The sequence below is a fragment of the Cetorhinus maximus genome, chromosome 22 (genome assembly GCF_964194155.1).
Source record: "Cetorhinus maximus chromosome 22, sCetMax3.hap1.1, whole genome shotgun sequence".
Lineage (NCBI taxonomy): Eukaryota > Metazoa > Chordata > Chondrichthyes > Lamniformes > Cetorhinidae > Cetorhinus > Cetorhinus maximus.
The window spans coordinates 42,240,188-42,254,207 of record NC_135900.1 but is presented as its reverse complement, the minus strand read 5'-3'; the positions used below and the strand labels follow the sequence as shown (position 1 = coordinate 42,254,207).

The window sequence follows — 14,020 nt, the reverse complement described above, 5'->3', positions numbered from 1 at the left end:
TTGTTGTCTGCCACTGCCTTTACTGCTGCCTGCTATTGCCTTTACTGAAGCCACTTCTGCCTTTACTGTCATTGGCGACTGGCTTTACTTCTGTCTGCTACTGCCTTTATGCCTGTCTACATCTGCCTTGACTGCTGGCTGCTACTGCCTTTACTGCTGACTTCTACTGCCGTTACTGCTGGCTGCTACTGCCTTTACTGCTGGCTGCTACTGCCTTTACTGCTGTCTGCTACTGCCTTTACTGCTGTCTGCTGCTGCCTTTACTGCTGTCTGCTGCTGTCTTTACTGTTGTTTGCTACTGTATTTAATGGTGTTTGCTACTGCCTTTATGCCTGTCTGCATCTGCCTTTACTGCTGACTTCTACTGCCTTTACTGCTGTCTGCTACTGCCTTTACTGCTGTCTGTTACTACCTTTACTGCTGTCTGCTACTGCCTTTACTGCTGACTGCTACTGCCTTTACTGCTGTCTGCTACTGCCTTTACTGCTGTCTGCTACTGCCTTTACTGCTGTTTGCTGCTGCCTTTACTTTTCTGCTACTACCTTTACCCCTGTCTGCTACTGCCTTTACTGCTGTCTGCTGTCTGCTGCTGCCTTTACTGCTGTCTGCTACTGCCTTTACTGCTGTTTGCTACTGCCTTTACTGCTGCCTGCTACTGCCTTTACTGCTGTCTGCTACTGCCTTTCCTGTCGCCGGCTACTGCCTTTACTGCTGTCTGCTACTGCCTTTCCTGTCGCCGGCTACTGCCTTTGCTGCTGCCTGCTACTGCCTTTACTGTTGTCTCCTGCCGCCTTCACACCTGTCTGCTGCTGCTTTTACTGCTGTCTGCTACTGATTCTACAGCTGTCTGCTGCTGCCTTTACTGCTGTCTGCTACTGCCTTTACTGCTGTCTGCTACTGCCTTTACTGCTGTCTGCTGCTGCCTTTACTGCTGTCTGCTACTGCCTTTACTGCTGTCTGCTACTGCCTTTACTTTTCTGCTACTGCCTTTACTGCTGTCTGCTACTGATTCTACAGCTGTCTGCTACTGCCTTTACTGCTGTCTGCTGCTGCCTTTACTGCTGTTTGGTACTGTCTTTACCCCTGTGTGCTACCTCCTCCACAGCTGTCTGCTACTCCTGTTACTGCTAAACGCGCAATGCTTAACACTGCCTAAGGAAATCACATCTGTGACAATGATTACTGCAAACCCTTCCCCATATCTGTGCCTTCCTACGTATTGTAACGATCCATATCCTGGCTCATATATGGTTCATTAACATGCAAATGTGTGTCAATGAGGGAGATTGTGGTTCTCGTATCATCAGGTTTTTCTCTAATCAGAAAGTTCCTTGGAATTAGCATTTCCAAGGAAAGTGGGGACACATTCAGAAACAATGCCTCCATTGGCCTGTAGGCATTATTTACCTTTCTCTCGCTTGGTCACAGGAGCTCGGTCATCGAGACAAATCATTTAAACTGAATGTGGTCTCATGGCCTGGTTTGCTGTTGATTAACTTGTGTATCGAAAAAGTCACCATCTCTATATCAGGTTTCAGGTTTCCATGGTGTGCTGGGAGGCAAAATTTGGCCAATATCTGAAAATTGTCCAATATAAACAGCCTTTTTGTGGTTATCTTCTTTTGTGCTTTTAAATGTTTGCTTCTTTTAAGTTGAATGCGTTCTTGCTGAAGGACCAACTACACCTCTCCCTGTAATCTCTTCCAGCCTTACAACTCTCCACAACCTCTGCACTCCTACAATCCTGACCTTTTACACACCTCCAGCCTTACAACTCTCCACAATCTCTGCACTCCTACAATCCTGACCTTTTACACACCTCCAGCCTTACAACTCTCCACAATCTCTGCACTCCTACAATCCTGACCGTTTACACACCTCCAGCCTTACAACTCTCCACAATCTCTGCACTCCTACAATCCTGACCGTTTACACACCTCCAGCCTTACAACTCTCCACAATCTCTGCACTCCTACAATCCTGACCGTTTACACACCTCCAGCCTTACAACTCTCCACAATCTCTGCACTCCTACAATCCTGACCTTTTACACACCCCTGATTTTTTTTTTTACTCCACCATTCAGATGCCTTCAGCTGCCAAAGTCCTATGCTATGGAATTTCCTTCTTAATCCTTTTCACTTCTCTACCTCCTTTAAGACACTCCTGAAAACCTACCTCCTTGACCAAGCTTTTATTCCCTGTCCTAAAAGCTCATTATGGCTTCGGTGCCAAACTTTGCTCAATAATTGCTCAGTGAAACACTCTGGAATGATTTATCTCATTAAAGATGCTGTGGAAATGCAATTTGTTGTTTAGTTATTGTTGTTACTGGATTAATAATAATCCAGGAATGTGAGCTCAGCTCCCATCATGGCAGCTTGTGAATTTGAATTCACTTTAAATAAAAAGGTTAAATAAATTGGCGGTTAAAAAAATCTGGTATCGGTTGAAGTGTCAGATTGTCATAAAACACAAATGCTTCACTAATGTCCTTTAGCACCAGACGTCCTTACCCAGCCTGACCTGTACAAGACTCCAGTCCAACCCAATGTAGTTGCTGCCCCTTAACTGCCCACTTAAATGAAGAAGGAAGACACTCAGGGCAGGATTTTCAGGTCATTGGGCGGACGCATGTGTGGGCCCAGGAGCGGCTGTAAAACAGTCCGCTGCCTGCGATCGGCCCCCGACTGCCATTTCACACTGGCTGGCCAATTAAATGTCCCCACATAGGACTCACTCACATGAACATATACGTAATAAAATTTATGCCAAAACACTTTTTTTCATTAATGTCAGGAAGCTCATCCCACCTGTGGATGAGGCTTCCTCAAAAATGTAAAGGCCACCTGGCTGATTCGCCGGCCAGCCAACCATAACATTGGACGGGCAGTGAAAAACCTCTGTTAATTAATAAATTAATGGCCTTAATAGGCCTCTTAATTGTCGGCGGGCATGCTGCTGACTCTTGCGTGTGCCCGCCGACCGAAATATAGCGCAAGTGCACAATGATGTCGATGCTCCCCAACATCATCGCATGCTATTTTATGCCTGATCATAAAACTCTGCCCTCAGTTTATCAAACCAGATGGATCACTCAGCTTTGAACTCAGCATTGGATTCAGATATGACAAAGGCACTAAGACCTCCTCACTAATCTCTGGGGATTGGTACCAAAGTTGGAAGAACTATGTCACATAGTAGTCCAGCTAGATCCTGGTGTAGTCATACTCACAGAATCACATCCATCAGCCAACATCCCAACATTCACCATCACCATCCCTGGGTATGCCCCTGTCCCACTTACAGGTGTGGGAGCTTTGGGCATGCAGTCAGTTTGGAATGGCTTTGAGAGTGCACAACATTGACTCCAGATCTCAAGAAGTCTTATTACGGCAACATATTTCCATGTTACACACCATCCTGACTTGGTAATGTATCACTGCTCCTTCACTGTTGCAGGGCCAAAATCCTGGAATTCCTTATCTAAATAGGCTGTGTAAATATAGAACACAGACTACAGCAGTTCAAGAAGCTGGCTTACCACCAGCTTCTCAAGGGCATTTAGAGATGGGCAGTAATACTGGCCTTGCCAGTACTGCTCAATCCCATGAATGAATAAACAAAATAATCTCCATCACCACCGAACAAAGTATTCAACCCTGGTTCAATGAGGAGTGTAGAAGAGTATACCAGGAGCAGCACCAGGCATACATCCCAAATGAGGTGCCAACCTGGTGAAGCTACAACTCAGGACTACATGCATGCTTAACAGTGGAAGAAGCATGTAATAGACAGTACTAAACTCCTCAGATACTGTGTCTGTGCTCGCACATGGTAAGACCTGGATAACGTTCAGGCTTGGGCTGGTAAGAGTCACATAGCATTCACATAGCACCTGTGGAGAGAGAAACAGAGTTAACATTTCAAGTATTCACATATGTGCCAGGCAATGACAATCTCCAATAAGAGACAGGCTAACCATCTCTTTTTGAATCACTCACCATCAACACCCTGGGGTCACCATTGACCAGAAACTTGACTGGACACCCAAATTCATATGTGGCTACAAGAACTGGCCAGAGAGTGGGAACTCTGTGTTGAGTAACCCAGCTTTTGACTCCCCAAAGCCTGTTCATCATCTAGGCACAAGTCAGGAGTGTGATAGAATGCTCTCCACTTGCCTGGATGAGTGTGTATCTAACAACACTCAAGTAGTTCAACACCATCCAGGACAACATCCCAACCACCACCTTAAATATTCACTCCCTCCACCACCAACTCACAGTGGCAGCAGTGTGTGCCAACTTCAAGAAGCAGTGCAGCAACTCACCAAGGGTCCTTCAACAGCATCTTTCAAACCTACAACCTTTACCACCTAGAAGGGCAAGGGTAGCAGGTGCATGGCAACACCGCCACCTGCAAGTCCCCCTCCAAGCCACACACAATCCTTGGAACTTGGAAATATATCACTATTCCTTTATTTGACACTGGATCAAAATCCTGGAACTCCCCCTAACAGCACTGTGGATGTACCTACACCACATGAACTGCAAAAGTTCAAGAAGGTGACTCAACACCTTCTCAAGGGCAATTATTGATGGGCAGGAAATGCTGGGCTTGCCAGCAAGGCTCACATTCCATGAACTAATAAAAAAAAGGGAGACCTGGCAAAACATGAATATGAATGCTCTACAGCTGTGGGTTGATTTTCTCCCCCCCCAAGACTCATGGAAAGCCAACCGTTCTATAGAATTGTTTTTCCCTTCTCACATGGTCAGTGGTGATAATGTTTTTGGACCCAGAACGAAATAACAGTAAAGACTGGGAAATAAGAATACTGGTCCAAACTGGCCTTGTATACCTTAAAATGGAACACCAGTAAAAACTGGGAAATAAGAGTGCTGGTACAAACGTGTTTTTTCCCTTCTGGGGCCCTACTGAATGATGAAGCTATGACCCTTTGATACATCTGTGGGCAGAAAATGCATTGAAATTGCAGGTGTCTCCAGTGGTAGCCTGGAATGAACCTGATACATAGAGCTTGACATGGATGGCTGCTGGCAGTGCTTCGTGGATTTTAGATCTGCGGTGTCTTCCTGAAGGAGTGGCACAGTTCTGTCACAACCACCTTGATAATCATCAGGTACTTCTTAAGTATATAAACAGAAAATACTGAAAAAACTCAGCAGGTCTGGCAGCACCTGTGGAGAGAGAAACAGAGTTAACATTTCAAGTCTATATGACTCTTCTTCAGAGCTCTGGAGAAGAGTCATACAGACTTGAAACGTTAACTCTGTTTCTCTCTCTGCAGATGCTGATAGACCTGCTTAGTTTTTCCAGCATTTTCTGTTTTTATTTCAGATTTCTAGCATCCATAGTATTTTGCTTTTACTTCTTAGGTATGTTGCATGCCTCATTCTCAGGTAACTGTGCTGGTATGGTAGTTCTGCTGTAAAATGTAGTGGTAGGCCTGAGCAATTCCACATCATGTTGCCACCTGACTTCACAGCAGTCCGTTTCTGTTCTTTCTGATTCTCCACTGACAACTGCAGTTCTCAAATGTAACACTCTTCAAACAGAAAGCTTAACTTTCACCTGAAGTATGCAACTTCACCTTTAACTAACATAAATAGCCATTCAACTTACTTCTCCTCCTAGATATATTGTGCTCATTAACCTTTATTCTTCACTCTGTCTCTATTCTAAATCTAATTACTTCCTTTCAGTTCTGCACAGTGGAAGGCTTCATCACTGCCCTAATGGATGAGTATCCTCATAGACTGCGAACCCACAAAAAGCTGTTCATTGCAGTGGTGTGCATCCTTTCATTCATCCTTGGATTATGTAACATTACTCAGGTATATTTGGAATAAAACCCTTACACATGTCTCGTTTATAATATACTCAGGATTTTTTTAACTTTTGAGATACTTCTCCTACCAGGATTGTTCTATAGTCAAAAATGAGCACACACTTCAGTATTTTTCAAGAGACTGTTTTGTGCTTATCGAGGTGAGGCATGTGAATGATGGGGAATGTAGTATTTCTTTCCACTTTTTGAACCTCGTGTCAGCATGAAAACACTTCCAGCTTGATAATAGCATGGGTCAGATGCAGAGTCAAATGATTTACTTCTTGTATTAACTGTGACCTCAAAAGATGTCTCTCTACTGCAATGGTTTGGTGTTTTGTGGTCCAACAATGACTTCCAGATTGATTTTCTCTGCCTACCTATGAGAGAGTGATTGACTGACACTTTGGGCTCAGTTACAGTGAAATGGTTGAAATCATTATTAAAAACAGAAAGTGCTGGAAAAACCCAGACAGTCTGGAGAGAAAGCAGAAGCTTGTTGAGGGGTCGGGGGGCCTCGCCTGACAGCTGGAGAGCTGGTGAGACACATGTGCTACCTCTTTTCGGGAAAGTTTGCAGAACCACAAGTCAATCAGGCAGTGGTGAGGCCAGCGATGGCCTTTCCCAAATCAAGACCCTGGGGGCAGATGTCCTGCTTACCAACGGTTGCCAGCCAATCAGAGGCCGACAGCTCTTGTGCTCATTAGCACCACTAGGGAGGCCATGGCTGCTGCCGGAAAGATAGGCATTGGAGTTCCAGGATTGCGGAGTGACTCAGCAGCAACAGCAGCAAGGACAGGGTGTGGCTTTCATTGGGCCCCCGCCTTCCGATGTCCAATCCCTGGATCAAGCAACAAGTGACTTTAATCAGGAAATCCCCACCACCCGCAGCTGGGTTAATACCAGCAGTGGCAGGATGAGGCCCTTAAGTGGTCACTAATGGGCCACTTAAGGGCCTGAATAGGCAATGAGCTGGGAAAGTTTCTCATGGGCCTTCCCACCTGGTTCTTAATTCTGGTAGAGACAGGAAGGCATCAGGTTCTGGTACGCCACCATCCCACCTAATGACAAACCCTTCCTGCCTTCAAGCTCACCACCAGCAAGAACAGAAGCAGAAGAATTAACATTTCAATCCCAATATGACTCTTCTTTGGAACTGAGGGGAAAGGTTCTGAAGAAAAATCATATTGGGCTCAAAACGTTAACTCTGTTTCTCTCTCCACAGATGCTGCCAGATCTGCTGAGTACTTCAGGCACTTTCTGTTCTTATTTCAGAACTCCAACATCCACAGTATTTTGCTTTTATTATGGTTGAAATCATTTCTCCGTGCAGAGAATTAGCACCAACTTTCATCCCTGTGTTGTTCTGTTAAAACACCCTCACTTCATCACTGGGAAAACACAAGTGGACAATGCATTACTGAAGTTGCTGCTGTGTAAGATGGATCAATGGATTACCACAGCTGTTGCTAGGGAAGCTAGTTTAGTGGCTCACCGTAATTGCTATTGGCAATATATACCTGTGAGTTACTATTGCTCTTAGGTGGGTTGGAAAATGTGGCTTGTCTTGCAGCCGCTGGATGAAGTAGGTTAGTGGGTTACCATATCTGATGAAGAAGTAGGCTACTGGGTGTTGCCATAAACACTTTAATCACAGAAAATGGTTCATCTTCAAGGGCTAAGAACATTCAGGAAGAACTTGTGTTTTTTAAAAGACACTGTCCCTTAAAGGGTTAATTCAAGGTCTGTTCCTGGAGAAGACAGCATTTTACAAGAAAAAGTAATTAAGCAGTTTTAAAGAAGCTGGAGCCTCTTGATCCTGGTGGACTGTTTATAAAGGGGTCACATGGTGGTTTATGGCTCTGAAAAAAACCATGCCTGGAAAACTGTGTTTTAAAGTTGGTTTTGGTTTTGCTTTGGGGCTGAAAGGAAGGTCAGCTGCTTGGGTAAAGAACACACCAGCTCCCGAAGCTCCACACCCAGTCCCAAAGCAGAGAGTGAATGGAAGCTGCTCCGGAATCACTCTGTGTTCTGAAAACGACTGACTGCAGGTTTTCCTTGAGTCTGCCTGAAAAGATGAGCCATCAACTGTTTTGCAGACCTGTGCTGAGAAACCAACTGTATAACCCAGGTGCTATTTCAAGGACTCCACCATTCCCTTTCCCCTGAGCCATTATCCTTTAACCTTTTGGCAGAATTCCTCTATTTTATTTTAGGGTGTGTGTGTTTGTGTGTGTGGCAGGCTATTTAGAAATATTTACACTTCCATATTTCATACTGTATGTTATTAAGCTTTGTCTTTCTGCTTGACAAGTCTCGCTTTATAATAAACAAATAATTTTGTTGTTTATTAAAGAAACCTGAGCATTGAGTGGTAACTCTCAGATTCATAAGTAAAGCACATATTTGGCCATGTAGCTAGCTGGAAAAATAATTTAAATATATGTTGCGATCCATGGAGTAGTGGAGCTGGAGGCAGACAGTGCACTCCTCCCATCTCAGTTGTAACATATAATTGAGGGCTTGTCTAGGATTTATCCTAAGGTGAAAACGTATAATTGGGGAAGGATGAAAAGGCAAAAAGCAACAACCATGTTTCTTCTGTATTAGAGTAGAGATTACATTAGCGGGATGGCTACTTTTGATGCAAGTGCATTTTATGAATCAACCTTGGTTAAATTATGATTCTTTAATGATGTTAACCATTGCACAGTTGGTGAGTGCAATGGAACAGTTACAGATAGAAGTTAGAGCAAGAGCTAATAAAGGAGACTTTCAGAACCTAGTAGCCAAAAAGCTGAATATGGAACTGAAAGAACCAGAGGAACCCATAGAATTGGAAGGAGACAAGTTTACATGGCACAGTTTCAGTTAGGACAGAAGAAGTTAAAACTAGGATGTTGGGCAAAGGTAAAGGCAAGAGAACGAGAGGAAAGGGAAAAAGGGAGCAAGCAGAAAGACAGGAGAGAGAAAGGGCAAGAGAAAAGGAAAAAGAACGAGAAGAGAAGGACAAAGAAAGGGAATACCAGCTTAGACTGCTGGTCTAAGACAACAGGCTGGCCTTGACTCTAGGAGAAATGTGAACGGGGAAGATCCCAACTCTGACCTAAAACCCAGGGGGAAGCTGTTTAAACTTGTGCATACTCTCCCAAAGTTTGAGGAAAGGGACATAGAGGCATTTTTCATTTCTTTTGAGAAGGTAGCTAAGCAGATGGGGTGGCAAAAAGAAAATTGTTTATGCAAAGTAAATTAACTGGCAGAACTCAAGATGTTTATGCCTCGCTTTCTGAAGTGGCTTCTACAGATTACAAGGTGGCAAAAAAGGTCCTTCACACTGCATATGAATTGGCTCTTGAAGCTTAGAGGCAGAAATTTCAGAATCTCTGGAAGCAGACAAGGCAGACTTATATAGAATTTGTGAGGGTAAAGCAAAATAACTTTGATCATTGGGTATGGGCAATAAAGGAAGAGGCCATGTTTGAGACACTTAGGGAAATAACTCTCCTGGTGGAATTTAAAAATTCACTCCCTCCATTGGTAAGAACTCATGTAGAGAATCAGGTTTCAATGTGTAGTAACTGAAGGTATAGCCTCTCCTGCTGCCTGGAGGCTCCTGGAGGCTCCGACCAATGAGCCCTAAGAGTAGGTAATCTGGGGAGGGGAGGGGCGGGGCGGGGCTTCCTGATGAGGGCGCTGACCGAGCATGTAGCACCTGAAAAACTCTCTGCAATAAAGTTTATCTGTTTCTTGTTGAAACCTGTCTGGTTCGTCAAGTCATTACATTCGGCGACAAGGGTAAAATAGCTCTGACGCTGCACCTCACCTTGTTAATGTGAATACATCAAATCTTAAAAAAAAGAAAAGACCACTCACCAGTCATGCTACTCTTCAGCAGAATCGATCCTTATGATCCAACTATGGAAGACTGGAGTCAGTATGTAGAGCACCTTGGTTTTTATTTTGTAATGAACAAAATTACCACGGAGGAGAAGTAGAAAGCCATCATTTTGCGTGTATGTGGTAGCAAGACATACAATCTCATCTGCAGCCTGACAGCCCCAAACACGCCCAATTCTAAGCCCTTTAATGAATTAGTGGACCTCGTGAAAATGCATTTCCAGCTGAAGCCATCCATAATAATGCAGCGATTTAAGTGTAATTCCAGACTTAGGACCCTGGGAGAGTTCACTGCAACCTGTGAAGCAGTTGACAGAACACTGTGACTTCAGGGACACTAAACAATATGCTGTGGGACCAATTAGTTTGTGGAGTTCACGATGACACCATTCAGTGCCGTTTACTCACAGAGGTCAACATCGACTTGAAGCACACCCTGGAAATCTCCCTCGCCATGGAAAGTGCTGTGAGAGACTCAGAGACTTTGCAACACATACAACATGGCGCTGTTCTTCATGTGGGGTGGAAACCTACTGCCAAGCGTGGCGCGAAAACCAGAGACACAGCAGCGAAGTGAGAGGCGATGTCCACTGTTAGAAACATGAAAAGGCCTGGGGCAGAATTTTCTGCCTGTCGGGCAGGCCGTGTAGAAGTGGGCGTAGGCAGGCGTGGACCCGATCGCTGCCTGTGATCAGGTCCACACCGCCATTTTATACAGATGGGCCAATTAAGACCCGCCCAGTGCGAAACGCAGCTCCCGAGGACAGCGGGAGTGGGCAGGCAGCAACGGGACTGCTATGACCACCAGGTCCAATGGCGACCGGGTGGCCTGGTTAAAAGTGCTCCTGCAGCCTTACAAAGGCTGTCAAACACAGCCAACAGAAGGGCTCCCCAGAGCACTGCTGGTGAGCAGACCAGGCAGGAGGGTAGGGCAGGGGGGCCACTGTGCCCCTCGTTTTTCGGACGATTGCCTTGCTGCCCTCCTCGAGGAGGTGGCAGCACAGCAGGAGGAGTAGGCCCCCCCCTCCACATGACCAAACGTGCCTGGGAGGAGGTGGCGGAGATGGTGAGCTCCAGCGATGTAGTACAACGCACCTGGATCCAGTGTCACAAGCACTTTAATGACCTTTTGCGCTCTGGAAGGGTGAGTACCATGTTGGCATTGGTCACTTAACCCAGCAGGTAGACTTTCCCCCCCCGGCTGCCCCCCCGAACTCTGCATTGAATCATTGACGGCATGTGTCCTTCGTTGGGTGGGCCAGCAGATATTGGCCATGCCAAGGTCAGCCTGAGAGGGTGGTGAAGAGATGGGTTCTGCACCCGCAGGATGTGGTACACTGACACCCACATTACTGTTTTGGGGGCAACCTGGAGGATCTGCACTTAGGCGCAGTGCTGGAACTCCAGGACATGTCAAAGTCAGGGTGATGTCATGCTGGGAGGGGAGCTTCCTGGTGGTGTGGCACCGTTCGAACTGCTGTCCTCTCTGCTCCATGTGCTTGTGCCTCCTTGCTTTGCGAGGTTGGACCGTGTGGTGCCAAATGCAATGTAGGCAGCATGTAGCCAAGGTGGTGGGGGGGTAGGGAACAGGCCTAGCATCTTTGTGTGAGTGTTCAGCAGCAGCTGCGGGGTGAGGAGACATTGGAGCCCTGCAATGTCCCACTCTGGTTGGGGTGGGATGGCAGCGAAGAGATTCCAGGTACAAGTTGCACTAATCAATGCTTTTCTCTCCTTTTCAGGAGAAGAATGCTCATAATACCACTGAGCAGTTGAGGACTAGCGGAGGGCCGGCCCAGTTGGCCATCATTTCCATTCGAGCAGGAAGCCCACGATCTGGAGAGGCACCATGTGCCCAGGTCCACTGGTGCTGGTGAGGCTAGGGTGCCACAGGCAGGAATGTTAGCCCAGCAGCGAGGTCACCATGAGTGTCCCGCAGCCATGGCAGTGCTGAATGTTCAGTGATTGCAGTTTGCAATATGGCTTGACCATTACTTATGGAAGGACGAATGCATTATGGTCCGGGGGATAGGGATGCACATTGACATTGTCTCCATGTTAACTGATCAAATGTCCTTGTTCTTCCTTTCAGCATCAGTGGAGCAGGGCCAGGAGGAGGAGGCACAGGGGTCCCCTCTCACACCTGAGGGTCCTGAAGTCTCTGACCCACCAGTGTCACACCATCTCTGCCAGGCAGGCACCAGCGCAGATACTAGCACCTCGGTGGAATTAGATCATCGGCTAGTGTCCCGGGGCACAGCGGTGAGGGCACTTCACAGTCGCTGGAGGAGCTGGCGGAGACAGAGAGTGCCCATGGCGCCAGCAGTCGGAGGACTGAAGGGGACCAGGCACATGCTCGGTCGGTGGCTGATGATGTGCCTCTGGAGTCGTCCATGAGGCAGCGAAAGCTGGAAGTGCAACAGGGTGTGAGGGAGGATCTGGCGGAGATACATGAGGTTATGCTTGGCTTGGTCTCCGTGGTGGAGGAGTCCACGTGGACCATCGCCAATGCAATGAGCCTCATGTCCGAGCGCCATGCTTCTCCCATGGAGAGAGTGGCGACTCTCGTGGAGAGGCTCCTCCAGGAGACCAATCAGGGCTTCCTGGAGATGCACTAGGAGCAGCAATTCCTCACATCAGAATTGATCTCAGCTGGTCAGTGCCAGTGTGGGAGATGGTCTGAGCACCAAGTTTCCCAGCTCAGTGCCCATCCATCTACGGTGAGCAGGGAGGTCTGAAGCGACCTCACGTCGGCGCAGCAGCTGCCTGTCGTTTCTGCGGGCTCCTCTCAGGGCACTCCGGATGAGGGCAGCAGCTCCTCCGCCCCTCTGCCAGTGTCTGTGGCATTCGGCCAGGCTGCGACGACTGGGGAGATGCCAGCTGTGGAACTGGCCGCTCCCTCCCAGGCGGGGCCAGCACAGGCTCCACGGGCCAGAGGACAACCACCAAGGTCATCGAGGCCAAGAGGACAGCAGAGCCTGCAGGCTGTCTCAGATGCCAGTACCAGTGAGGAGACAGCACCAAGATGTAGCACCCAAAAATGTAAATTTAAGGCACCTTAGGCACACCATGGGTTTCTCACTGGTACTTTTGTGTTGCCCACAATGAGGTCATGATTAGTTGGTGTGCTCTTTAACACCTTTGTCATTTTATTTCCTTAAGTTCATTTTGTTATGTCATTAAATTTAGACATGTGACCATGGCTGAGGGTGACTCTATTCCTCTATGGGTGGATGGTTACCCACGACGTTATGAGTGGGTTGCGTCACATTGAGCTTTATTGACAAGGCCCTTAGTTAATGTTCCTATCCAGGCAGATGAGTCAGGTATTGAGTATGGACACTGCAGCAGAGGCATTTGTTGGAGGTCCATCTGTGGCATTCTAGCTGAAGGTTCATTGGACTAAAGCCTCCCAGGTGCCCCTGCCTCCCTGGAGTAGTCCCGGGTCAGTGTCTACCCCCTCAGCATTTCCCTGTGCGTGCTCATCCTCGGGCTCACTGCTCGACTCACTGTGTGCAGCCGCAGCAACTGCGTTTACATCTTCTTCATCCACTGCGTCCCCCCTTCCAGCGCAAGATTGTGGAGAGCGCAGCATACAACCACTATCAGTGACACATGATCCTGGAGTGCACCCCTGAATGGTCCAGGCATTGGAAAGGCATCTTGTGAAGGCCAATGGTTCTCTCCACCATAGCCCTTGTGGAGGCGTGGCTCCTATTGTACCGCTGCTCAGCTTCTGTTCTTGGATGGCAGAGAGGCGTCATGGGCCACCTTCTGAGGGGATAGCCCTGGTCACCCAGCAGCCATCCATCCAGCCGAGCTGGAGCACTGAAGAGCCCCGGCACCTGGGAGTGTCTGAGGATGTAGGCGTCGTGGGAGCTGCCTGGGTACCTTGCACAGACTTGTAGAATCAGCATCCTGTGATCACACACTATCTGCATGTTCATGGAGTGGAAGCCCTTCCTGTTGACAAAGGCAACGGGCTCACCTGCTGGCGCCTTGATGGCCACATGTGTACAGTCTATTGCACCCTGGATGCGGGGGAAGCCAGCAATGGCCGCGAAGCCTCTGGCTCACTGTGTCTGGCTTGCCTGGTCCCAGCGGTAGTGGGTCAATGCACGCCTGAACAGAGTGTCTGTAACCTGCTTGACACAAGTGTGGACAGCTGATTGGGAGAAACCGCAAAGATCACCCACCGAGCCCTGGAAAGAGCCAGAGGCATAGAAGTTGAGGGCCTTTAGAGCCATTGGCATGGGGTGCCCACCCACACAG

General features: G+C 47.6%; 1 protein-coding gene across 1 annotated transcript in view; it reads left to right on the top strand.

Moving 5' to 3' along the window:
- LOC144696636 (sodium- and chloride-dependent GABA transporter 1-like) overlaps nt 1-14,020 on the top strand; it is a 78,139-nt gene that overhangs the window by 49,329 nt on the left and 14,790 nt on the right. The window contains exon 11 of the mRNA XM_078568175.1: nt 5,730-5,861. Within this exon, the coding sequence (XP_078424301.1) occupies nt 5,730-5,861 (132 nt within the window). The remainder of the gene's footprint in view (nt 1-5,729; nt 5,862-14,020) is intronic.